At 53.3% G+C, this 26,581-nt stretch overlaps 2 protein-coding genes across 2 annotated transcripts in view; one reads left to right on the top strand and one right to left on the bottom strand.

Moving 5' to 3' along the window:
- TRIM8 (tripartite motif containing 8) overlaps nucleotides 1–6,216 on the top strand; it is a 29,917-nt gene extending 23,701 nt beyond the window's left edge. The window contains exons 3-7 of the mRNA XM_075504645.1: nucleotides 2,287–2,382; nucleotides 3,289–3,522; nucleotides 3,864–3,895; nucleotides 4,532–4,647; nucleotides 5,386–6,216. Of these exons, the coding sequence (XP_075360760.1) occupies nucleotides 2,287–2,382; nucleotides 3,289–3,522; nucleotides 3,864–3,895; nucleotides 4,532–4,647; nucleotides 5,386–5,993 (1,086 nt within the window). The 3' untranslated portion in view covers nucleotides 5,994–6,216. The remainder of the gene's footprint in view (nucleotides 1–2,286; nucleotides 2,383–3,288; nucleotides 3,523–3,863; nucleotides 3,896–4,531; nucleotides 4,648–5,385) is intronic.
- A 10,636-nt stretch (nucleotides 6,217–16,852) lies between these two features.
- ARL3 (ARF like GTPase 3) overlaps nucleotides 16,853–26,581 on the bottom strand; it is a 29,095-nt gene continuing 19,366 nt past the window's right edge. Inside the window, exon 6 of the mRNA XM_075504644.1 lies at nucleotides 16,853–18,101. Within this exon, the coding sequence (XP_075360759.1) occupies nucleotides 18,054–18,101 (48 nt within the window). The 3' untranslated portion in view covers nucleotides 16,853–18,053. The remainder of the gene's footprint in view (nucleotides 18,102–26,581) is intronic.

Here is a 26,581-nt window from a genome sequence, read left to right as displayed (position 1 = left end):
GCATATGCCGGGGCAGGATGGGGATTTGGCCTCTGTGCCCCGCGAGCTGTGAGTCTTGGATCCCATCCCATGTTTTTCCCTGGCCCTGCCCCAGCTGGCGGCCGGGGGAGGCGGGCAGGGGACCTGGCTGTTCCCAGGGGACCCACCGGAGTGGCGGGCTGGTGTGGGCTGGGGTCTGGCTGCTCGCGGTGGAGACAGCGAGTCTCTGCTGGCAGGGAGGGAGGCATAGGGAAGGGCTTGGTGCGAAGGCGCGCTATGTCTTTTGGCTCTGCAGCTTGGAGAGCAAGAAACTCAGCCTGCGTTGCAGGCTCGATCGGCCTCCTGCAAGCAGGGATGCGGGAAGGCATCTCCTTCTCTGGAGCAGGTGGCTTTCCCATTATTCGACTGTGATTTCAGTGGGGAAATTCAAGCCTGTGGATGCTGGGGCAGGATCCAGAGCCGGGTGCACTCGCTGCGCTCCACGCCAGGCCCATGCAGAGGGATGTTGCAAACTGTGTTTTCAGCCAGCGGTACTTGAGAGCAGGTCGTGTTGACGTGCACCTGCCTGCGCTGCTGCCGGAGCAGTTGCTGCCTGCCACCTCCCTGCCCGGCTGCATGGGGCTGCTGCCCACCCGCCCCACAGCTCTGCCCGGTGCTGGACCCAAAACCCTGGCTTAGCCCTCAGAAAAGCCACCAGCAGCCCCACGCCCTGGCCTGGGTGCCGGCACAGGACCTGGCACACGGTTCCTGCCTGCACCCTTGGCTCTCTCTGAGCAAGTGGTGTTGCACCGGCTCTCCGGAGCTCAGTTCCCACCGTATTTAACCCGGGAGCACGTTGCAGCCTCCTGGCACTGCAACAATGCAAATAACAACCCTTTTATGATGAAAAAAGGAAATTTTTAATATACGCATCGAATATTTCTCTGTTTGGACGCTCCCACCTATTCAGCTGGTCTAAAAACAGCAGCAGCAATGCCCTTGGATGCTTGCGGGCCCATGTATTTCTGCACGCATGTGCCAGTGAACGTCCCGCCACGGCTGGGGGTCCGCGTTGCTGTCACTGCCCCTTGGACCCTGTTTCAGTGGTTGTGCTGTCTGTGTGTCCATCTCCACGTGTGCGCGTGGGTGGGTGTGCACACATGGGCACTGGGCACGCATCTGGAGTGCGACTGCAAGTGGGAAGCTGGGCTGTTCTAGTTCCTCATTATTATTAGTGGTAGGAGCCCAGCAGCAGTGAGGCTGGAGGTGCCCGAGACCTTAAGAAAAACAACAGGAGAGAGGAGGCTTTGCATTCCTGCTCCCGAATTGAGTCGGAGGTGACAGCCTTTCCCTGCAATGCAATTAATCCCGGCAGCGCCTCTGCCACCCTCCCCCTCCCGCCTCGTCCAGGAATTAATTACTTGATTATAAATCCCTGAGTGGCGGTTTATAATAGCAATAATCCCCTCGAAATTCATCCTCGCTGCCGGTTTCTTCCCATCTCGCCCCTGTCATTGAGAGTCTCTAACACTGCATCTCCGTGCCGGGTGAAGCCCTTCTCCTCACCCCGCCGGTGTGGTGGCTTTCCCTCGGGATAACCGTGGTGGGAAAAAATCAGGAGTTGATTTTGAGGGATGTTTTGGGAAGCTCTGCTCACAGGGATGAAGCCCTTCTCTCATGGGTAGTGGGTTACATCCTGACCGGGGAAGTGCGCAGGAGCAGGCACTGCGACTGATTGCTGGGGATAATGTTTTGTCCCAGTTATTAGGCTGACGGCCCAGGCCCAGCCCCGAGGAGTGGGGGCCGGGGCTGGCAGCAGGGTGGGGGGAGGCCCCGTTCCTCCTCTCTCTGTCCCTCCCGATTATGCTGACGCTGGCTCTGGGGCTTGTCACGGAGGCGGGGAAGGGAGAAAGGATTTGGCGTGGCGTACGGGGGCGCGAGGGGGGCGGCAATGTCTCACGGGAGCCTGCCGGCGATGGGTGATGGGCCTCGAAACAGTGCTGCCATAGTGGGAGATGAGCCTCTTCGTGTACCCCCAGGGTCCCCAGGGCTTGGCAAGGGGCTGCCCCCATCCAGGGGACCGAAATCAAGGTCCGCAGCTGATAAGGCAGCCCAGCACACACAGCCCTTCTGCATGGCCATTGAAATAGCGAGGTTTCCACCTCCATCAGCCATGTGTGGGCTTTCAGCTCGGCGACGGCATCCTGCTGGGAAAAAGCCCTGTCCCTTCCAAAGTGTGTGGGCAGAGCCGGTGCGGGCAGCACCGAAGCTTCCCAGCACATGTGGTCGCCAGGCTCTGATGGCTGCTTTTCTCACCCATCTCTGCAGAAGATGCTGATGAAGCAGCAGGACCGCCTGGAGGAGCGGGAGCAAGACATCGAAGAGCAGCTCTACAAGCTGGAATCGGACAAGCGGCTGGTTGAGGTAACTGGTGCTTCACTCTGCTGCGGCCAACCCCAGGGACTGTCACCCCGTGGCGTGATGGGGACAGGCTCCCAGGGCATAGGAGCCGGGTGAGCAGGGAGGAGGGAGGACATGCAGGGGAAGAGTGACCTGCTGTCTCCATCCCTGTCCTGGCAGTCATACTTTTGGGAGATAAAATGTGTTCGGGGCTGCCCTGCAGCCTCGTGGGTCCTGGGGTCAGTTGGGAGGCAAGGAATGAGGCTGTCCTGAAATATAAGGTGGCCCCCCCAGCTCAGCTCAGCACAGCCTTCCCCAGGCCACCCACTTCATCCCCAGTGGGAGGGGAGGGTCTGGAGATGGGAGATCCCCGAATAAACCGCTGAAATACCCAGAAGGTGGAAGAGATGCAAGGAAGTGTTTTGCTGGGACACAGGTAAAACAAGATCAGCTCGTGTTCCTTAAAGCCCCTTGGTCTCCCAGAGTGTGGAGGGAAGGGCTCTGGAGCATGACGTGACCCCAGCCTGGGATGGGCATGAGGACAGGGATGAGGATGAGGATGGGGATGGGGATGAAGATGGGGATGGGCAGGGTTTTCCAAGGGAGCACACCTGCCTCAGTGGTGCGGCAGGTTGCTGCTTGGCATTAGGTCTCCAGAAGCGATCCCCACCTAGAGCCCAGGAGGTAGGTCCAGGGGATCTGCTGGATTAGCCAAACCTACACAGTGGCCCTGTTGCATCTCTGGCATGTAGGAGTCCCATGTGGCAGCTGACCACAGGGTTTGGTCTCTGTGGGCGTTGCAGGAGAGCAGAGCTGTGGTACAGCTCTCAGGTTGCACCCATCCCTGCTGGGGAAAGGACCCAGGTGTCCTGGGGCATCACGGTGGAGGTTGGAGGGCACAGAGGGGCTGACCCTGCTCCTCTACCCCAGGAGAAGGTGAGCCAGCTGAAGGACGAGGTGCGCCTGCAGTACGAGAAGATGCACCAGATCTTGGACGAGGATTTGCGGAAGACCATGGAGATCCTGGACAAGGCCCAGGCCAAGTTCTGCAATGAGAACGCGGCCCAGGTCCTCCACCTCAATGAGCGCATGCAGGAGGCCAAGAAGCTCCTCAGCTCTGTCCAGGTCATGTTCGACAAAACCGAGGACATCAACTTCATGAAGGTGAGATGAGCTGCCTGTGCTGGGGATGGGAGGGGTCCATGGGGAGGTCTGGTTGTGTAGGGAGCATTGCGGAGCCGGCTGGGGGCACTGACGGGGACTTGCTGGTGCCTCTAGAGGACTCAGCAGTGGGGAAAGGCAAGGAGGAGTGGGACAGGCTCAGCGCTGGCCTCCTCCAAGGAGATGCCGCAGCTGGGGCAGCCCGTGCTGGGGGGAGAGGGGGCTCAGCACCCTTGGTCAGCCTGTCCCTTCCTGGGGGGCTGCAGAAGGTGACACCGAAAGGGGAGGTGGCTGCCGGGGCAGGGACTGTCCTTACTGACCAGGGCTTCTCCTTCCCCTCCTAGAACACCAAGTCTGTGAAAATCTTAATGGACAGGTAAGCGTGGCAGGGCAGGTGTGTTTGGGGGGGGAAGGGGGGCTGTCGCAGGGGTGGCACCAGCACCATGTCTGGAGGAGGAGCAGGGCCAGGGATGCTGCAGGGCCTGGGAGAGGCGTGCTCCATGCCTCAGTTTCCCTCTCTGTCTGGGAGGATGAAAAATCCCCTCCTGGGGGCGTTGAATCAAGTCCTCCCCTTGGACTAGGGGAAACGTAGTGGTGTGTTTGTGGAACATCAGAGCTGGGACACAGCACCCCAGCCAGGACGGGACCAGCTGGGTTGGGGCGCAGGGCTCGGTCCAGTTCTGCTCTCCTTCTCCTCCCTCCAGGGCCCAGGGTTAAAGTCAGCTCTAGCAGAGCCGGGGCGAGCTGGGGTGGCAATGCGGGGGGATACGGGGGCTGCGGGAGGTGCGTGTTGGCACAGGACATTCACAGCAAGGCTGGATGGGGAAGGTCCTGCTGGGAAGGGACTGGCCCATTGGAGAGGGCTGGCTCCCCACTGCCCTCGACACTGCCTCCCTGGGGAGGGGGTCTGGCCCTGGGAGGGTGAGGGGGAAGGAGCGTGGGGGCTTCCTGACCCTTCCCTGAGTGTGCTTTGTCCCTCACGCCTCTCCTCTCTGCCCACGGCCCCCAACAGGACCCAGAACTGTACAGGTGGCAGCCTGCCCCCACCCAAAATCGGCCACCTCAACTCCAAGCTCTTCCTGAACGAGATCGCCAAGAAGGAGAAGCAGCTCAGGAAGTTGCTGGAAGGTGGGTGAAGCCTGAGGGGTGCCAGGGAGGGGGCACGGGACCTCGCTACCTCCTGTATCCATAGCTGGGTGCCCTGTGGATCCCGGTACAAGAGGGTGGGGAGAGCTGTCAGAGTGCAGGGACACCTGGGAACCCCTCTGTGGTCAGCAAGGTCAGGGCATGAAGATGCCATGAAGCCAGCTCCTGGCTCTCCCCAGGACACTTCCCTTGGCTTGTGAAATGGCTGTGTTTTGGGGTGACACAGCAGTGGGGGCTGGTCATTGGCAGGAAAAGTCAGTGGAAAGATGGGGGTCAGCGCATGGGCAGGGACAGCCAGGGGCCAGCATGGTCTCGCAGCCCCCAGCCCGTGCCTGCAAGCAGACCACATCCTGCAGAGGCTTCCCGGTCCTCTCTCCTTGGGAATTTGGGTTTGTCACCCAGGCTGTCCCGCTCTGATCCTGTTACGGACCATGGTCACGAGCTGTGCATGGGCTCAGCCTGCGCACGTGTTTGCACAGCAGCGCTTGGGGCTGCTCCGAGCCTGCTGGCAAGGTCCCAAAATGTTATCTGCAAATTCACCTGCGTATGGCTATGTGCCCAGTTTGCCACTGGTGGGACAGGCTGGGGGACCCTCTGCTCGCGCGGGGCTGGAGCGCAGGTCTTGGGGCTTCGCTGCAGGTTCGGACCAGCGGCCGGAGCACCCTGGAGCTGTGCCGTGCCGTGCTTGACGCAGTCCCCCTCTCCTGTTCCCCTCCGCAGGTCCTCTGAGCACCCCCGTCCCCTTCCTGCAGAGCATCCCTATGTACCCCTGCACCGTCAGCAACTCCGGCGCGGAGAAGCGCAAGCACTCCACCGCCTTCCCCGAGGGCAGCTTCCTCGAGCCATCGTCCGGGACTGTGGCGAGCCAGTACATGAGCCAGGGCGCTTCGGCTGGCGAGGGGCAGTCCGCACAAGCCATGGTGCCTTGTAGCTCCACGCAGCACATAGTTGGACTTCCCAGCGGCCCGCAGCCAGTGCACTCGGGCTCCGTCTTCAACCCATCTCACTACCCCAACACCACGTCATCTCAGCAGTCCGTGCTCTCCCAGTATGGCGGGCGCAAAATCCTCGTCTGCTCCGTGGATAACTGTTACTGTTCCTCCGTGTCCAACCACAGCGGGCACCAGCCCTACCCGCGGTCGGGGCACTTCCCCTGGACGGTCTCCTCGCAGGAGTACTCCCACCCGCTGCCACCCGCCCCTGCCGTCCCCCAGTCGCTCCCGGGACTTGCCGTGAGGGAATGGATTGACGCATCCCAGCAGCACGGGCGGCAGGATTTCTATAGGGTCTACGGCCAGCCGTCGGCGAAACACTACGTCACCAGTTAACCGTCACACTCTCCGGAGAGTCCCGTTCGATGACGCATTTGGAGAGAAAAGTCTGGTTTGGTTTGGCTTTTCTTTTTTTTTCCCCCCTTTTAAATCAAACCCAATTTTTTCCCCGCCTCGCGCCCCTCCAGGATTTTGGGGAGGGTTGTTTTCTCATCTCTCTCTCTCTCTCTTTTTTTTTTAAATCCTTTTAAAACAAAATAATAATTTTTTTTTTCCTTTTAATTCCTTTTTTTAATTTAATTTGGGAAAGTCCTTCCTGCCCCTCGCTGGGAAAAGACGAGGGAGAAATTACCGAGAAGAAATTGATGGGGATTTCAGTTGGGCGTCTGGGTCTGTGCGTAGCGCTCTTCCTCGCTCCTCTCTGCCTTTGGAAAACTTCAGAAGGGACAATGGCACCTTCTCTCTTTCCATTTCTCCGACTTCATTTTTTCTGGTTTGGTTCAGTTTTTCCCCTTTCCCCACCCCTCTCTTTCCCTTTTTAAAAAGAAAAAAAGAAAAAAATCTATCATTGATTCAGTATGAAACGATACTTGTAGATTTTGGGTTTGTTACCTTTTTTTTTTTTAAAGGCTGATTTTTTTTTGTGTTACGAGGCCACTTCTCATGCATATTGGCATTTTTTTTCCTTCTTCTTTCAGAGATTTGTAAATACACAATGGCAGGAAATTTAATGCACAAAAAAAAAGGGAAAAGAAACTTTAAAAAAAAAAAAACACGAATAAATAAATAAAAAAAAAATCTGTTCTAGTTTTCAGGAGGGGAAGCGCAGCCGAAATGCACCCCCCTCCTGCGTATCGCTGATGCAACTTCCTGTAACAAGCACTTTGTATAAAAAAAAAGTGGACTTCCTGCTATAAGGCACAGGTATTTATTCTGTAACCGATTTTAGAACACACACACACAAAAAAATATTCAAATAAATGTGATCACTTAGTGCAAACGCCTTGCTCTGCTGCAGCTCTTCCCCCGGGAACACCAGCTCCGGCGGGAGGCTCCCACCTGCTTTCGGAAGTAGCCGCTCCCCAGGTCCCGCGGGTGCGCGGCCGAGGGCGGGGATTTTTCTGGCAGGGCTGTTTTGGGGGGAGCTGCTCGGGGATGGGGCGGCGGCGGGTCCCGGCCGGGGAGGGGGTCCCCACCAGTGCCCATCCGCGTTCCAGCCCCGTGGGGAGGGATGCAGGAGCTGTGGCTGTCCGCCGGCTCCCTCCCAGCCAGCGAGGATGTGAGTCAGGCGTGCAGCCGGCCGGGCCGCATCCTGCCCACGGCCTCCGGAACAGTCCCCATTGTGGGATGGGGATGGGGACGGGGACGGGGACAGCGGCTTTCCTGCCTCCGCCGGCATCCACCGTACTGGCCACGCTGCAGCCCCAGCACCCGGGCCTCCCTCGAGGCTTCATCCCCACCTGAAGCCCTGCTGCCCCGTGGGGCTCTGTGGGTGCTGGCAGCACCCCGGGCTGGTTCGGGGACCCTCCGTGCTCAGCCGGGAAGGGTGAGGAGGAAACCTTCAGCTGGAGCATGCGGCGGGGCCGTGGGCTGGCCTGGCTGCAGCTGTGCAAGAGGCGAGCTCTTCATCCGGGGAAAATGGGGCTGACTTCATAAAGCAGAGCAGCATCTTGGAGGCATTAGGGTTTTTCTATCGCTCTCTTCAGGCTTGGCTTCCTTTATTTTTTTCCTGGTTGCAAAACCAGGTCCCTGGTTTCGTTCCGGTTTGGATTCCCCCTGTGCTGCTTCGGTGAGAAACAGGAAGGGGATTGAGTCTCAGTGAGCCGAAACCAGGGGAGCAGCGGCTCTGAGGGAGGGGACCCTCGCACCCAGCTCCCTCCGTTCCACCCCGAGGGAGGCGGCAGCGGAGCCCTTGCAAACGGGACCCCCTTTCCAGGCCATGCTGGGGGGAGGCCAGCACCCCCTGTGCGCCCGGCCGCCCCCGGGTCAGTGCCGCCCCGTGCCTGGGGTGCAGAGGGCAGCGGCTCGGCCCCACTGCCACGCCGGGCTCTTCCCAGCCCCGTCCTGCTCAGACGCTGCAGGTAACACCCAGTCCATTGGGGTATTTGGGGGTTGGCTTCTCTGTCACAAGCAAAGTGTCCCCGGGCGGCAGGAGGGGGCGGGGTGCTCCCAGCCTCCGCCACGGGGACCCTGCGATGTCCCCCCGTGTCCATGTGGCCGGCTGCCCGGGGGGGGAGAGCCCCGGTGGTGAGGGGGACACAGGCTGGGGTGAGAGGAGTGATGTCCCTCCCCATGGAGAGGGGTCCCTGATGCACAGCCCAGGCCACCCCCCACCCCAGGGTGCTCCCCAGCCATGGCCCCTATGCTTGGTGCCCCCAGATTTGCCTTCCCAGCTGTCCTCATCATCATCCTCCTCTTCCTCCTCGGCACAGCTGCCTCTTCCTGCGAGAGCGGGCAGCTGCCGGCCCCAGGCAGGCATTAAAGCACCTGTCGCCTATAGACGGGGGGACTCAGGCCAGCCCCTACCCTGCAGGGTGACCCCCAAGGGCTTGGGACATGTCTCCACTGCAGGCCACCCTCACCCCATGCCTTTGCCGGAGGGAGCAGCCCCAAAACAGCCGGTGCCCCTTGCAGAGCCCTGGTGCTGCAGCCCCCTGACCCCCGCAGCCGGGAGGAGAGCCCCGGCGTCCCGGCTACCTGCGGCACCGTGCCATCAAACCCCGCGCGCTGCTGGTGGCAGGAGGGAGGCGATGGCCCCCCGGGGCCACCCCCACGCAGCGGGAGGAACGCATGCCCTTGGCCCGCTTGGGCTAACGGTGTCCGGGGCTGCTGGGAGGGGAAGCGCCGATGCTCGGGTGCTCGGTGGGGTTTTATTGATGGATGGCTCTGTCCGGGGGGTGGGAAAAGGGGGGGGAGCAGAGGCACATCCATAAACAGCTCGAGTTGTGAATGGAAAGAGACGGATTAGGAGCTGGGTGAAAACATGTCACACAGCGGAAAGAAAAATGAGCAGCTGGGCCAGACCAAATTGGTGTCTGATGAAGGACATGGGGCCTGGTGGAAAAAGGATCCCGGGGCCGGCGGTGCTGCTCGGGGGAGGCTGATGGGGAACAGCTGGAGCCGGACACGCACATCTGGCAGAGCAGGGTGAGGGGAGAGGCGGTGGCGCCGATAACGACCGCGCCTCCGGCCACCATGCCTGGGTCGCGGGGCCGCAGCTCGTCCCCCGGATGGGCGCCTCGAGAGGGGCCGATGCTTCTTTTCCAGGTTGATCCTGGGGAGGGAGTGGCCGCACCGTGGCCCATCCCTTGGCAGGGATTTACCCAGCGGGGTTCAGGCTCTGCCGTGCCGAGGGGTCCCCAGGTGGAGGAGCCACTGCCTCTTCCTCATTTGCATACATGTAAATAAGCAATCAACATAATGAGGGTGAATGCAAACCAGGCTTTCAGTTTGCAACCAAGTCCTATTTTTAACCTTGGAAAAGGGTTTCGGCAGGAAGCTGCAGGCCCGGCTCCGGTACCTGTCGCCACGTCCAGCTGCGTGGGTGCTCGCACCGATCCCTTACCCCGAAGCGCTGCTGACCCCACGGCCACCAGTGGGCCAGTGCTCGCCGTGCTCCTCTCCCCTTACCTAAGGAAACAGAAATCTCACATCTTTACAGAAACAGGGACGTCATGGCCCCGGCTCGTGGGAGCTTTTTCGGGCGGCTCTCCCACCCACCGAGCTCCCAGGTCCCACTTCAAGCTGGAGTGCGTGCCTGGGGAACCTCCCCGGTGCCCCGGGAGTGAAGCCCCATGCTTAAACATGAGGGGTATATTTAGACGGCGTCAACTTAAGTTTGCACATCAACCTTATAAATATGAAAGCCCATCTCGGCAAGATGTTTAAGATACCTCATCAGCCCTTGGAAAATATGCAGGAATATTAATTAGCCAGATTTGGGTATTATCTCATAATGAATAAATGAAGAGACTCGCTGCCTAAGATGAATCACTGGCGGCTTGCCTTTTTTTTTTTTTTTTTTTTTTTAAGAAAAGTGTGTTTCTAAGGTAATTCACTCTATTTAATCCAAGGCCTGTGGAGGGGCTCAGGGGATGCAGCCGTGCCGGGGCCGAGCAGGGTGGGACACTTCAGGGTGCCTCTTACACAGAGGGCCCCCCGACAGCTGGTGGTGTAGACCCCCCCGATTCATCCCCAGCTGGCTGCACTTGCGCTGGGGACAGAGGGACGGGGACAGGGTTGGAGCCCTGCCCTGGCTGCAGCAGCCTCGGGCCCAGGATGGAGGCGGAAAGTGCAGCCTTGGTTCTTAAAAACTTGTTTTTGACTTCTTTCACTCCCGCCCCACATCCTCCCCTCCCACCCTCCTGCTCAGCTCTCCCGGCTGCTTCGCTCCCTCCAGCCAGGCCAGGCCAGGAACTTCCCGGTTGCTCTAGAAACCCAGATGAAGGACATGCTTCAAACGAAAACGCTAAACAAGAAATGGCTTTGTGCGCGCCTGGACAGTGCTTTGCTGCACTGGGATGCAGCGACTTTGGGGGCCTTCTTTTGGGGCACCTGTGCAGCCAGGGGTGCTGCGGGGCTCGCCGAGGCTCCCTGCCAGCCCCAAAACCTTGCCTTGAGCAGTAAGCAGAGGCTGAGGGTTCCCAGGGAAGGGGCTTTGAAAGTCTCCATCAGCCATGGGGTGCTCAGAGCATCGTGGCACCCAGGGGTGCAGCAGCCGTTGGGGTTTTGCCAGCCTCCCCAGCGCTGGCACCCTGGGCACCGTCTCCCCGCCTGGCCTTAGAGCTGAGGCGCTCCTGGGACCCCAAGGGGCATCACCACCTGGTTTGCAAGGTTTTGGAGTGATGGAGCAGTTTCCAGCTGGTGGGAAGGGGCTCAGGGCTGAGCAGGGGACAGCCCGGCTGGAGGTGGCAGGGGATGGGAGACCAGCACAAGCCTCGAGGCCCAGCTTGGATGGCCCAGGATGGCCCAGGCAGCAGAGCCCTGTGCCACGGGCGCGGGGAAAGGGCGGCAGAGGAGACCAGTTGGGCTGGACCAGCCAGCAGCCGCTGCCGCCCCGGGAAGCGTCGGCCGGACCCCGTCCCTTGGCCCCCCCGGCGCGTGGCGGCTGGCAGGGCCGGGGCGGTGCGTGGGTGCGGGGCGCTGCCGGCTGCCGGAGCTGCCATTGTTTGCCTTCAATCAAGATGTTTCAGGCAGAATCAAAAGCACCAACTGGGGAAATCATCATCACAAAAAATCTTGCGCCTGCAAAATAGGTCAAGTAAGACTCCAAAGAGAGAGAGCGTCTGATCTGCATTGCAAGGAAGAATAGCAACAGCTGTGATCTCCAGTATATATGGATGGGCTGGGGGGGGATAAATATATATATCCATGCATATGTATAACCGCTTACAGCTGTTGGGCCGTATGTTCATTAGGGCCAACTGTTTTGGAGGCAGAGGGATCAGCGCTAATCGGGAAAGGGAGTTTATCATCACATTCAGAGGCAAAAGTGTCAGGAGCAACTGCAGCCCCCCCGCCCTGCAGCCCGCACCAGCTGTGCTGCGCTGAATCTGCCCGATTCAGCGTGTCCCCCCCGGCCCCCACGGGGCTGCGAGAGCTGCGGCTCCTGCCCCGGCTCTGAAAGTGGCCGCAAGCCGCGTCCCCGGCCCCCTGCCCGGTCCCAGGCCCAAGCACCGCCCCTGGGTGCGGAGGGGTTGCTGTGCCTCAGTTTCCCCATCCCCCCAGACCAGCCCTCCATGCCCATACCACCGTCCTGGCCCCCTGTGGCGTGGCCCCCTCCGTTATCCCTGCCTGGCACCGGCCTCACAGGTGCTGGCTATAAAAATGAACTCAAAATACATGTAAATCCTCCTGCCTGACATCAGGGAGGGTGATGGAGCCGGGGCGGGACAGCTGGCTCGGCCACCCCAAGACGCTGGGCTTTGCCTGCTTGGTCGGGACCCAGCTGTCACAGGCTGGGGACCGCTGGCGTCCCCAGCCCACGGGCGATGCTCTCGGTGTGGGGGGACCCGCTCTCCCTGGCAGTGTCCCCCTCGGCACCCCGAGCCCCCGCTGGCGTCCCTCCATCAGCCAGAAAAGCGTTAAAGCTTGCAGGCTTCGGCTCCCGTCGGTAGCACAAAATAAAGGTTGCAAAGCCAAGCAGCAAGGACAACTTCTATTTAAAAATACCTCTCATCCGGATGATTTATTTGCAGGGCGTTCCTGCCAGCTCCTAATGCAGCTCAGACTTCGGGCCTAACCTACCTGACAGCTTCCCTTCCTTGTAGGATTATTTATTCAGGGCTGCATTTGGCTGCCCAGCCGTGCCGCCCGTAGGGCTGCAGCTCGGAGCCGCACGGTCATGGCACGTTGCGAGCAGAGGGGCTCCTTCCAACCCTTCCTCTTCCGACTGGGATTTTTACTTTTTTTTTCCTTTTCCCATTAAAAAGGATACAGATATTCATCTCGGTCAGCCAGCTAAATAGGAAATGTGGAGGGGGCACCCTCCCACACACCCCATGCTGTTCCCAGCAAGACTTTGACGGCGTCCCCCAGCACGGGCACAGCCCGACTGCAGCTTTACAGGAGTTTTGCTTCCAGTCGGCGCTGGGAAGGGAAATAAGTGAACAGATTGCAATAAAAAAATCCAGCAAGCCCAAATTCAGCCAACTGAGCCCAAAGCTGCAATTTAGCCAGGAGCCAATCACAAGGCCGCGGTGCGAGCTTGTTTCCACTTAAACAAAACAAAATAAAAGAAAATTTAAAAAGCTTCAGTGCAGCGCCTGGGTGGGTGCCCGGGTGGGTGGGCAACAGGGCTGGAGCACCGCCGTGGCCATCGGTCCGGCCGCCCCTTGCCAACACGTGCCCCAGCAGAGCACGGCAGGGCTGGGGGATGCCCGGGCGGCGAGAACGCGAAGGCTGAAATCTCGGGCTCTGCGGCTGCAGACGATTTCTCTGCTCTGATAAAGGCAGTCGTCGGGGGGGGGGGTGCGAGGCCATAAACAACAGGGCAATACTGGTCAAAGAGGAACAAAAATCTCAATGTTTATTTCTCCTTCAGGCTGTGGATTATTTTCTTTTTTTCCCCTCCCCACATCCAATCGACTCAGTTCCTTGTCCTTTCGGGAGCACTAAATTCATCATGTGAATGTAAAGAGGGGCTTGTGCGGGGAAGGGAGCTGCGGTTCGCTCAAGCAGACGCATGCAAGGTCACACGCAGCCTCTCCATAAATTACGGCGTGTCCCACCGTAAACAGCAACAGGAGAGGGGAAGCGCGGCGGCTTCAGGGGCAGGGGGCCGCAGGGGCCGATACATAACGTCGTGACAAGTCAAACAACTCTCAGGGTGTTCACTTGCCAGAGAAATATTTTTCACATCCAATCCATTAGGCAAACAAGATGAAAAAGTATTTCCTACTTTGCTGAAAAAATACCAGGACTCAGTATAAAGCGTGCCTTAAAAAAAAAGAGAAAAGAAATTAAGTGTGACCATCTATAATGTTTTTTTCCAGCGGCTCTGACAACCTTCCAGGCATCCTGGCCGTGCAGGGAGGGAGCTGATGCTTTAAAGAGCTCTAACAGTTTCTCGCTTTTTGGCCCATCCTGGTGTTGCAGGAACAGTAATGAGTCAAATTAGTTGGAAAGAAACAACCCCAGAATTCGCTTCCCTCCCTTGAAACCCCTCCAAATCCCACTTCACTGAACCAAACCCAAAGCGTTCGCTGCTTTTCTTTTTTCCCTTCCCTTTTCCTGCCAGGTCGGTGGGGAATGTGTTTCATGACACTTTTTTTTTAACCTACAAAATGATTTTTGAAACAAGAAGATCCTCCCAAAGTTTGCCTTTCTCGCTGGCTGGCTTTTCTGATAGTTTTGGACAAGTGAAAATCCAGAGGGAAAAGGCTTCTTCCAACAGTTTCGACTGCTTCTAGTACCGGTGACCGTCTCCGATGGGGAGACAGAGGGGAGCGGTGGAAGAGCAGCTTCGCAGACTGACTGGCGGCTCCTTGGGAACAGGCAGTCCTCGACTGACCGCTGGAAAAATGAGCCTGTCGAAGAAAAAGGATCACGCCCAAACACGAGTTGTCTTTCTACTAAATTTTAATTTATTTCTTTTTTTTTGACAAAGAAAGACATCTAAATTATACACTGAGTAACAACATGACCAGGTATTGCAAATACCCCTTTTTGGTGAAATTCAAAAAGGGAACATAAAAGAAAGAGCTTGTGTGGACCCGGCCAGCCCAGGGAATGCAACAGCCGCCACTTTTTGCTTTTGCAGAAGAAAGAGCCCTGTGGGGCAGGGGGTGAGTTTGAGTGGGCTGGTCTCAGCCCAGTACACTTAATTAAAAAAAGAGTGGTGATCAGTTATGTTTTTGACAGAGAAAAAAGTCATTAATGTGCAAGCAGCAGTACTGGTAGGGGGAAAAAGGGGAGAAGGTTGCATGAGGCTTTGGCAAGCATTCTCCGAGGGCAAGGAAAGACACTCTCCATCAGAGCTGCAGTGGGGACACGGCCACAGCCGGAGGAGGACACAAGTCCCCACGTTCAGCACTCGTGGTCAGAGCAGGGGCTCGGACCCAACGTTTCCTGATGTGCCCTTGGAGAATTTCACTTCTCCATCATCTCTCCCCTCCAGAGAACACAAAGGGGCAGGAGAGGCATCTTTCATCTATCACAAAGGTAAAACCAGATTTAATGATGTGAAAGTGAAGCAAGACAAACTCCCCACGGGAGGGGAATTAACCCCTGCGACAAACTTCTCGAGGCCTGGGGTGGATCTGTCTGTCACTCCAAGCCTTTAAATCAAGGCTGGGTGTCTTCCTACCAGAGGTGCTCTAATGCAACTGCAAGTCACCATGCCAGCGGGGTGGCGTTTAATGGGCTGTGTTATGCAGGAGGTCAGGAGAGAGGAACGTAACGGTCCCTTCTGGCTTTAAAAAAAAATCTATGAATCGATGCGACGTGTGGCAGAGCTCCACCCATACCAATGAGATGGTTTGCGTCTGCCGAATCTCACTTAAAGGAGGGCAAAGCAGACAGAGTTGGAAGGACAAAGCCTCATGTATGCAATTACCATAAACCAAACAGGAGCTGAGGGCCGGGAGAAAGGTAGGGGTTTCACTGAACGGCATTTTGGCTGGCCCCAGCCAGTTTTACAGGTGGTATTTAGCCAGGTGCTGCTGAGGGACAAGAGCCCTGCGGAGGATATAGCGGATGTAAATGCATTCAGATAAGGAGCAGCAAGTGAACAGAACCTCAAATCCTTTTACATTTTCACCAGGTCGATGCACAGAGAGATGTTCACAACACAAGGAGCATTTACAGCCATCACTGCAGGATGATTTACTTAAGTCATGGTCATTTTAACTGTCCACCTTCATCCTCCCAGCATGGCTCACTCTAGCACGGTCTTCCTTTCTTACTACCTCGTGCAGGTAAAGCAAATGAATCTACTGGATCACAGGTGAAGCTGTGGCTGGTACAGATGCACGCAACCAATACGTGTAGCTACACGCAAACATAAGGACTGAGCCAGCAAACACGTTTGGATCCTGAGTTCAGTAAGGCAATTTTTCCTTCCAACCTGGAGCGACAGGGAAATCACTATGTATATTTATTTTACACACATTTCCAAGTTTAACTGATGTGAGCCTAAAAAGAACCCAAATTACCCTCCCAGATGCTTTTTGGATCCAGAAAACTAACTGTGGCACAGGTGGAGGGTCACAGGGTAAGTTTGCCACTAGCAAAAAAGTAGGGAGCTGGGAAGCACCAACTCAACTCCCTTGCAAGTGAGAAGGATCAACCCCGAGCCCGCAAGGGGACTTTGCTCTGTCCTGCCTGGGCCAGAGGAGGGGGACCCAAGCATTTCACTCTGCACCTGGCATGCAGTGCGGGCAAATCCAAACCTCGCGAGTATCTGCCACAAAGCTCTGCCGCTCCGCCAGCACAAAGCATGCCTTCGAGAAAGGGCTGCAATTCTTTACAGTGCTTGCATCAGGCAAATGCATTAGTTGCAAGAAAAAGGCAATGATGGGATGCATTCGTCCTCTTTGGGCTGACCCAGGAACACGTGGTGCTCAGATTCCTGGGGCTCCTGATAAGCCAATGCAGCTGGGGAGTCACTGGACGAGCTATGTTTAAGTGAACATCTCTCCTCATCTTATGACTCCTTACTCAACCCATGCAAAGCTGGAGCTGTGTCACTTTGCGTCATTAGCAATTGCTTAACCGCTCGCTTGAGCCTGCTCTTTTCCCCCTCCCAGTTGTCCGGTTTTTAAAGCAAGGCTGTGCTACTCCGGCATGCATGTCCTGCCTCAGTGCTGGAGACAGATGCACTCAGAGGGTGCTGACTCACGGACGCAGGCAGATTAAAGTTGGATTGCTAAAGCAGTTGCTGTCCCAGCTGTCCCTCTGCCCCCAGCCACAGCAAAGACAGCTGAACTACACGTAGATCAACCCCTGAACCGCTACTGCACATCCTGATGGATGGGGGGACCCGGAATCAGCCCCAGAGGATTTTAATCTGCCGGGCTGTAACATGTAGGCGGCCAGGGGCTGCTTCATGTACAGTGCAGATGTTTCTGCCGTGAGGTGGAGACGTCCAGGGGAAGGGAGGAGCGAAGAGCTGGGAGCTCCAGGGGTGTCAGCCGTCTGCCTGGGTCCATGAGGCAACTCGCTGACGCGTGGTAAAGCCACATGCTTTAGGACACGCAGCTTTCCCCATACTGCCCGCCGGTCCATCTCCAAGAGGTGGAAGGGGTAATGCAGTCCCTAGTCATTCTCTGGCCTTTAGCAGGCAGGCAGCAAACAAAGCTGGCAAGCAGGGCAGTGGGATTATTTTACCATCTGTGCATTAGAAACTGGCCCAGGAGTCACCAAGCTCGCTTCATGCAGGACATGGCTGCTTTGGCGTGCTAATGACTCCTGCTCACTGTCAGCTGGGGCTAGATTTGAATCGGAGACGAGGAGGTGGAAAACACATTCTCTTTCCTATTTCAGCGACTGCATCCTTTTAGAGGAAAGCCAGTTCGGGGACAAATGAATCCTCATTTTAAAGAGTGCTTCCCATCTGCCGTTCATCGGGCTCCTCACCCTCCACCAGGGCAACCCGCAGCTGGCGCCGGGCTGGGGAACCTCAGGCCCTGGGCAGCCAGCCCGCTGCGAGGCAGTCCCCTGGGTCCTCCGAAGGGCTAGGCAAGGCCTGCTGAGGAAGGGGGGCAGGAGAATATATTTTGCACGTTTCAAAAAGGAAACCTGGGACCTGGTATCTCATTCTAGAAAGTAATCATGGACTTAATTGCATTTTGCTGCAGAGTTGCCTTAACATCAAGGGAAAATCAACAGGGATTGTTCAACATCAAGACTAATCTCACATATGGAACTTACTGAACGTAGGAACCACGTTTTTGCTGGCTCAAGGTGAAACGCTGGGCTAAATTCTCCTTCAGCTGCGAGAAAAGCCCTAGGTATGCTCATCCTGCATTATTCCAACTGTAAAGAGCTTCAGTTATACACATATAACCCTTCTCTCCCTTCTACAGCAGTGTCGCAATGCAACAGTGCCTTGTTATGATCAAACTCCTCTTTTATGGCTATAGGAATATGTGGAAGTCTTCTACCCTCATTACACAAATGATTCCTTAGCAGCTTTATTTTAAGAAACTACCGACAATTGGTAACACAACCGCATTTTATCTGTCACTGAGGGGATGCTGTGACTGACACCTGAGCGTGTCCTCAGCAACCGCAAACCCGCACGTATAGGGCAGGTCCTATGCATCTAAGCAACTACAGTAACTCACCTCTCCCTCTGCTCCACACTGAATCACAGTCTTGCTTCTGCTTACCAACTTGCTTGCTAATCAGACATTTAATACTATTTATGCATAGGGAGGAAATATATAATTCCTTTATTGGGATAAAAAAACGATACTAAAGAGCAGGTTAAGTTCCAAATCCAGCAGTAGGTTTTAACCGATGTTGTTCCCTTTTTTTACTCGCTTTTTTTTTTTCTTTTAACAGCTGTAGCTGTGCACAGATGGAAAAACATTTGGTCAGAAAGCAGCAAATTAGTGTTTTCAGGCTAGAATTCTGCTCCCACCGCTCCTCCATTTCCATGCAGCTCAGAACGCTTTATTTCTTCTTAGCATTGACATTTTTGCACACCCAATTCATGCCATCCTTCAGACAGAGAAATGTAATGTTAGTCAAGCGAAGGGAAAAGGAATCCCCAATCCCACCCGACCACCATTCTGCAAGCACCGTGTTCTGCCTTCTCATCTACACCCCCGCCTGCCCTCTGTGCCCAAAACCGCCGTGGGTAAAAAAAAAACAAGTGCTTCATTGCTCAGTAGATGTTGTCACACAGAGGTTATTAAATCTTTCATCTGACCATAAAAAGTATCATCGTCTCATCATGTCGCTATGTGTGGGTCCTTTGAGGAAGGATCACTTTGCAGTCAAGGTACGTCAGTGGCAGATGAAGGCTCAGTTCCAGGTTCAGCTACAGATTATTTGTGTAACCTTAGGCAAGTCATCTTATCTTTGAGACCGTGGATTTTAGGGGGCCATTTGTTACACAGTCAGCTCCCTATTAAGAATACAGCTCTAATTCTCTGCCTAGCTGCAAGCCTTGAAATCCAGATCCATGAAAGCCACTGAAATAACTGGATCTGGACCCTGCTCCCTGTGCCTCAGGGCCCCCACAGAAAATGGGCCCTGAGCGGTCCCACAGGGGTTCAGTGAGAATAGATGTGGTCATGTTTTAAGAGGTCGATATACTCTTTAGGGTATTTCCATAAAAACGTGTGCACAACATCTCTGACCACTGCAAGCAGGATGGTAACACTTCTGCCATGAATACCCGAGTCGTGAGTTTATTGCTGAGATTCCAGAATGGGATACACTATGGAAGGGCAAAGCGACATTTTATCTGCTCCTGTCACTTGTCTGTTGTGAGATGTGCAGAACAGAGTTGCAAGATGCACAGTCTCCTCATATTTGTGTCCCATCAAATCCACTACCTCTACCCTGCCTACAAGGTATCTCTGCTGACAGGGAGGCTCAGGGCAGAAAGAAGGCAGGTAGGGTTTTGTGGATGAGAGGAGAGTGGCACATCTTTGTGCTTGGAAATCGGGCAAACATCACCTTGTAGTTCTGGAGGGGGAATTTCACTGTATTATGTTCAACTGTCATTTTTGGATCATTAAAACCATAGTTAGACCCCAAGAAAGACCAGAGCCTTTGAGCCAGCATCGTTGCTAGCCCCGTGGTAGCAGTGTTGCTGGCTTCCTACACCCTTGTCCCCAGACTGCCAAAAGGCTGCCAAGGACCTCAGCTGCCCCAAGGACAGACAGCCAAAGGCACAGCATGGCAGGCCCTTCGGGTGAGCCGAGACCCACTGCTGTGCCTCCATGTTGCCCCTCAGCCACAAAGGTGGTGGCCATGTCGGAGGGGAGCTAAAGAGTTAAGAGAGAAGAGAGGGAGTCCTCAGGGCTTAATCAGAAGCAGAGAGGTTCTCACTTGAAAATACCAATTCACCTTGATAGCTGCGCTATGTGACACTTCTTATCTGAAGGGGAGCAGCAACTTTTGAAATCAGCCCTTGTTGCTGCGTTAAATAAAGAATAAGCGAGCCCAGCTTGTGCTGGGGTGCACATGAGGCCCTACACTAATAACACTTCTAACTCTAACCTTGGGGAGGGTTGATGTCTCCAGTTTCATTTATTTAGCTCCACAGCAGAAATCAGTGTAAAACAAATTGTCTGAAATCCTCAGAGCAAATGGGAAAAGACGAGAGGTAGATTCATTTTAAGGCCCAGTAGCTTTGTGTCTTCCCCTTTCAATAACACTGATAACCTAGGTGTAAAACATGTAATGCCTTAAGCAATCAATAGCATGGTTTAAAGCTTATCACTTTAGAGAGAGAGGGAGAGAGTGATTCCTAGCATGAGGAATGCCAGGGCTTAACAATGGGGCTAGGAGGAGAGGTGTCAAGCCTTTGGCTTGATTGTGTGCTTTAGAAATCTGCATGATTGCCTGCAAAGAGTAAAAATAAATAAATAACTAAAAATGCTCCCACAATGATTTCAGCTTCCCCTGCCTCGGAAGCAATAATCACATTTGCACACATCATGGCATACAAGGCAAGCAGAGCTCCTCATTCATTTTGAATGTAGGTTTATTTGCTGAACCAGAACAGCTGAGACAGCTTAAAGTAATAAATATCAGCTGACACCCTCTGCTATTCAGCACAGTAATCCCAGAAACAATACATCACTGCAAAACAACAAACACGCATCCTATCTTCTACCTAATCTGACCACAACCTGAATTCACAGTGATTAAAACTCTGCCTGCTGCCATTCGGGAGTTCAGGAAGGGGAAAGACAGACCGTTTCAGCACCAGCACAGCGAGGGTCATAAAGCAGAGTTTATGATGGGATTTACCATGGCTGGGAGCCTGGCTGCGTCAAGCATATAACGAGGGCAAAAGAATGACATAGCAAAATGCAAGAGGAAAGGTGAACTCCAAACAGGCTTGAAATACGTAAGTAGGTCACCGAACTTTTAAAGCAGGAATAGATTTTAAAGAGTCTCTTCTGGCGTGAGTTAATTGACAGAAAAAAATCACATTTAATTGTAAATATCTCCCTGCCTGACAGTGATAAAGGGAAAATGAACATGCTCAGCTCTACGTGTGTTGTATCAGAGAGGTATGTGTGAGACACCTTTCTCATCTTCAGCCACACTGCAGCTACATCCGTAGCCTGTGGTGCAACTTTGTTGAGGGGTGTGTGTTCTGCAGTGTCCCCAAATGCTTAGGAGAATAGCAAATGCAAGGGAAAGCAAAAGAAACTAAAAGGTACATTTGCAGTTTTTCTACCTAAGGATTGAAGCAGGACGGAGGGTTGGTAAGATAGAGAAATCCAGGGAAGCTGCTACAAACACAAAGAGCTCCTATGGGGAAGGCACACAGGAAGGAAGAAACGGTGCTTGGAAGAGTCAAGTCCATAAGGAGTCAACTGTTGTCATCCTTTGTCCCTACACACTCTGTCCCTATATCTGCATGCTTAAAAGATGGCTCTGTGAGAAAGTACAATCCCTACAGTAACATTTAGATCTTGATAGATGTCCTTGCGCTGCTTTGTTGCGACACAGAGATATTGGCAGGTACTCTGAGGATGGAGACGGATACAATATTAGTATTCCAGCCTCAAGTCAACCCTGGGAAAACTTAGCCAGGGAAAGATTTCAGATCTTTCAGGTTTGCCTCTCTTAGCTCCTTAACAAGCAGCTAGTAAACTTTACCAAAGCAAAGAGAGAGAACTCCAGGGACGAGGATAATGCTCCTTGCAGAGAAATGCTGCTCAGCACAACCCCGCCTTGCTGCAGTCACATCTGCTATTGTGCCAAGGGAGTCGTATTCTAACACCCTTTGGGAAAGGACTGGTAGAGCCTTCCCCGGGAGAAATAAAAAGTCCTGCTTGAGATTAGCCCACTGCTTGCTTATTCTCTGCATTATCAGCTTTGTGGCTATGGGAGTGAAGTAATCTGACTTCAAACACAGCAAACAAGTCCCTTCCACCCCATAAAAAGTCTCCTGATTTCTGCTCCCCTGCAAGCCAGGGATCAGGCAAGGCCACAAACTTGTGACCCCTAATGTGACCTTAAGGACAGCAAAGCTTAATCCTTTCATGTAATCCTCTGTCTGCCATAACAAATTGGGTCACGCAAGTACAAAATTCTCCATCTCTAGCATTTTTGGTATGCGTTATTTTAACTGTCACTTTCTTCTCCCTCTGCAAAGCTAGGACTGTGCCTTCATTATCTGTCATTTCTTTGCACCTCCAGTCATCATACAGACTGGCTTTTACAGGCTCCCACAAGTACATTATCCATTGTTTTTTGCCTGGGTGCAAGCTTTTCTTTCGTCCTCTGAGACCTTGTACCCCTGATGCAGCGCTGCAGACTCCCTCCTTACCCTGCTTAAAAATCACAAGACTTTGCCCTGTAATCTGGAAACATGGCTGCTTTGCCTCAACAAGCACCGGCTCTGCCTGCCCCAGGAGAGCGGCAGTCATCAAAATTGGTTTTAAATCTCATTTACAAGTAGCCCCAGAACCTTGTTAAGATGTGGAAGATCCCCATCTAGCCTGCCCTGGCTAAGACATCTTTAAGACAAAACCTAGCTCTGAGGATACAACATTGCCGGGGGGTCCTGTTCTGAATCTTGCCCTTTCATAAGTGCTGAATCGCAGTATCGGCGTAACTTAGGTCTTGGGCTTCATTCTCAACTGGGTTGAAACAGCCAGAGAGGAGAAGGCGGCTCAGCCCTTCCCACAGTCCTTTGGGCCAGACCAGCTCTGGCATAAATTAGAGAAGTTTAGTGGCTACTCTCAGTTCCACTGGCTTTTAATGGTCTCCAGAGGGCCATTATGCTTGGGAGACTCCGGACACAATACGCTGCAGCATCGTTCGGGAGGATGATTCCTCAGGGCAGGCTGAGCTCCTGCTGTCTTGATCGGAGACTCTTGCTTCAGACAAGAAACAAGCTGCAGAGCACGGACCGGTCCAAAGCCTTGAGTCACGTTTAATATGCACCCTGGCCCCTAAATAACACCTCCAGCAAGAGGGCAGGCTGCAAAGCAGAGGAGTCCTGCCTGCTTTCACCCCACCCCAGCTGGCCAGGGTGAAACGTACATAGCTTTTGCATGCCAAGGACTACAATTGGAGATCTGGTCACAAAACACAACCCCAAGAGAGCCTATGTGGCACCAGAGAGCCGTTGTGAGGCAACAGTTCCCTTGTGTTTCTCTGCTGACATTGGCGATTACCTCCCTCGCTTGCTGTACCCTGTGCAAGGGTCTTGGTGTAAGCTCGTGCAGGACTCTGCTCCAGAGGCAGAGCCCAAATGGCTGTGGCAGGGAGAAAAGGCTTTCCTGCTTTCTTAACCAGGGCTGAAGGATAAAATCAGACCCGAGCAGACACTTTGCTTGAAAAAGCCTCTAAGCACGAGGGATGCCACTCCTCCCTCAATGGCACCGTGAAGTCTGACTAACAAGACAAGTGCTGCCCATGGTTACAGTCAGGAGGTAATGAAGTCTTCAGCTGGCATAACTGGGGCTACCAGCTGGCATCCAGAGGACACTACGCGGGGTTTCCAGTTAACCTAGTCACCTCTCTTCTGAGCCTGCACGGGACATTGCTGGGCCCCTTCTCCAGAGTCCCCAATGGTTAATTTTAAAAGAGAAGATGACAATATGGATTCCCTTCTTAATTAACAGTTTTATTAAATAACCCATTTCAAATAATAGTTAAATTCTCTAAATTTATATCATTCTATTAACCATAATCTAATCTCATTAACCTTGAAATCCCCAGTCTTAACTACCCAATTCTATACACCATGGTGCTAGCAGCTAAACTAATTAAATGACCTTCAAACTATTTCTCCTTCATGTATTGGCATTATTTATCTTTGCTCATTGCTCTTCCTTCAAGCTATCACAAAAATCTTCCCCTATGAACTCTGTTCCTGCACGTACTCAGTACTAGATATGCCACCACTCTTCCTTGCAAAATCCGTCAGCGATGTCTCCAATTTTACTCTAGCTAATATATTCCATCAGCAGCGACGGTTAGCGTGCTCGCTCCTTGGCTTTCATTCTGAATACCTGATGCTTCCATGCCTTCATTTATTTTGCTGTCACTCGTTGTCATTTCTTGAAGAAGTCCTTAAAGCAGTGACCTGAGATTTAACTACACATAGAGAGCTCCTGTTCTGAGCGACTGGTAGAGATATTGTGTACCACAATCCTCAAAAACATCTTTCTTAATCTCACTCTTTAAACAAGTTCTTCTTTGATTCCCCTAAATTTGGAGCACGTTGACTTCTCCTTAGAGTACCAGGACTGAAGATGCTGATTCTTCCTGGGCTGATCCAGGTTTACTTTAGAATCATAGAATTGTTTAGGCTGGAAAAGACCTTTAAGATCCGTTAACCTAGCACTGCCAAGTCCACCACTAAACCATGTGCCTAAGCACCACATCTACACGTCTTTTAAATACCTTCAGGGATGGTGACTCAACCACTTCCCTGGGCATCCTGTTCCAATGCTTGACAACCCTTTCGGCGAAAAAATTTTTCCTAATATCCAATCTAAACCTCCCCTGGTGCAACTTGAGGCCATTTCCTCTTGTCCTATGGCTTGTTACTTGGGAGAAGAGACCAACACCCACCTCTCTACAACCTCCTTTCAGGTAGTTGTAGGAGAGCGATAAGGTCTCCCCTGAGCCTCCACTTCTCCAGGCTAAACAACCCCAGTTCCCTCAGCCGCTCCTCATCAGACTTGTGCTCTAGACCCTCCACCAGCTTCGTTGCCCTTCTCTGGACACGCTCCAGCACCTCAATGTCTCTCTTGTAGTGACGGGCCCAAAACTGAACACCGTATTTGAGGTGAGGCCTCACCAGTGCCAAGTACAGGGGCATGATCCCTAGTCCTGCCGGCCACACTATTTCTGATACAAGCCGGGGTGCTTTGGCCTTCTTGGCCACCTGGGCACACTGCTGGCTCATATTCAGCCAGCTGTCAACCAACACTCCCAGGTCCTTTTCCACCAGGCAGCTTTCCAGCCACTCATCCCCAAGTGTTGCATGGAGTTCTTGTGACCCAAGTGCAGGACCCAGCACTTAGCCTTGTCAAACCTCATACAATTGATCTCGGCCCATCGATCCAGCCTGTCCAGATCCTCTGTAGAGCCTTCCTACCCTCCAGCAGATCAACACTCCCGCCCAACTTGGTGTCATCTGCAAACTTACTGAGGGTGCACTTGAACTCCTCGTCCAGATCATTGATAAAGATATTAAACAGAACTGGCCCCAATACAGAGCCCTGGGGAACACCACTTGTGACCGGCCACCAACTACATTTAATTCCATTCACCACCACTCTTTGGGCCCGCCCATCCAGCCAGTTTTTTACCCAGCAAAGAGTACACCCGTCCAAGGCATGAGCAGCCAGTTTCTCCAGGAGAATGCTGTGGGAAATGGTGTCAAAGACTTTACTAAAGTCTAGGCAGACAACATCCACAGCCTTTCCCTCATCCACTAAGTGGCTCACCTCGTCATAGAAGATTGGGTTAGTCAAGCAGGACCTGCCTTTCATAAACCCATGCTGACTGGGCTTGATCACCTGGTTGTCCTGGTGATCCTGGTGTCCTGAATTAAAAGCCACCTCCCAAACCATTTTGTTCAATTAATTTCCAAGGAAAGGGAGACCTTGGCATTCTTGCTGTCTGATTTGACAGGCTGGAGTTATGGCAGAAGAGAAAGGTAGGGGCTCTTTTTCTATAAGCTGTAGAGAGTTTGCGACTTCCCTGACCTTTCTGCAATAATCATTTATGGAATAAGCTGCAGTATTTAGGGCAATGAGACTGCAGACAACAAAGCGGGACATTATCTGGCCTGCATCTAAATTAGTTTGTCTAGATAAGCATGATGAACAAAATAATATAGGCCTGCAATACTTTTATTTAGCTCTTGTCTCCTGTCTTCTGGAAGTGAATGCAGAAGCAGATTTCATTTCCCTGGTAGAGGGTATTGGGCTGCGTATTTTACTCAATTGAATGTATAGGGATGCACTGTACTTCCAGGAGAAGGCACAGTAAGAAGGCGCTATCAATGAAGAAGTGTGCAGCCCACTCCAGAGAGCCCACAGATCAGCTTGAGAAGGAGGCATTTTTCAAAGCTCACAAACAGAAAGTGCCACTTTCTGTCATTCAGTTCTTCCACATCCACCACGAGTCCTGAATTTCATCTGCCACTTTACTGCCCCTTTGCAGCTGGAGAGCTCACTTGGACTTCCATAAACTAGAGGAGGGCATGGAGGAGGAAAGAAGGTGACCTATGCCTGCCTGCAACCCTGTGAACTGCAGCCTCACTTTCTTGATCACATTTCTTTGGACTTGAATATACACTGCCATTGTGGAATGCATCTCCCTCTGCCGCCACCACCACTTCAAAATAAAGATTAGAGTTGAAGCCTTTCACAAGATTGGCTACAACATAACTGAATTTGTATCTTCGCTAACTAAATAAAGGCCCTTTGGAGGACACCATCTACTACATTTAGGTCTAAACATCAGGTTAAGAATTTTAAATCAGAAGAACTGCTGTACTGGGTCAGACCAATGGTCCATCCAGGCCAGCATCCCCTTTCTGGATGCCAAGGGAAAGAACATGTAGGAACAGGATCTCCCTTGCTCTGTTCTTCCCTCCCAGTCCATGGCCCAAGCTGTTCCTCATTCAAAAGCTGCCTCCAGATCTTAGTGGTCACTGATTGTCTGCGGATCTCTTATTCAGAAATTCACTTAGTATTTTTCCGAACCGACTGATACCTTTGGTCTCCACAACATCCTATGCCAATGAGATCCATGATGTAATTATGCAACTCACAAAGCAGCACTTATTTTTACTTCTTTTAAGCTGTTGTCTGATTATTTCATTAGGAATGCCCTTCCTCTAGCAATGTGAAAAATAGCGTACAGTCTATCTGACATTCTTATACTTTATTTTCTAAATCCTGAAGATGTTCCCACTCTCTGTTCTCTCTCTTCCATGCTGCAAGTCCTAATTCATTTATTATCCCTGTGTACAGATG

Source organism: Mycteria americana, chromosome 6 (genome assembly GCF_035582795.1).
Source record: "Mycteria americana isolate JAX WOST 10 ecotype Jacksonville Zoo and Gardens chromosome 6, USCA_MyAme_1.0, whole genome shotgun sequence".
NCBI classification, from domain to species: domain Eukaryota; kingdom Metazoa; phylum Chordata; class Aves; order Ciconiiformes; family Ciconiidae; genus Mycteria; species Mycteria americana.
This window is presented reverse-complemented; position numbering and strand designations above follow the sequence as displayed.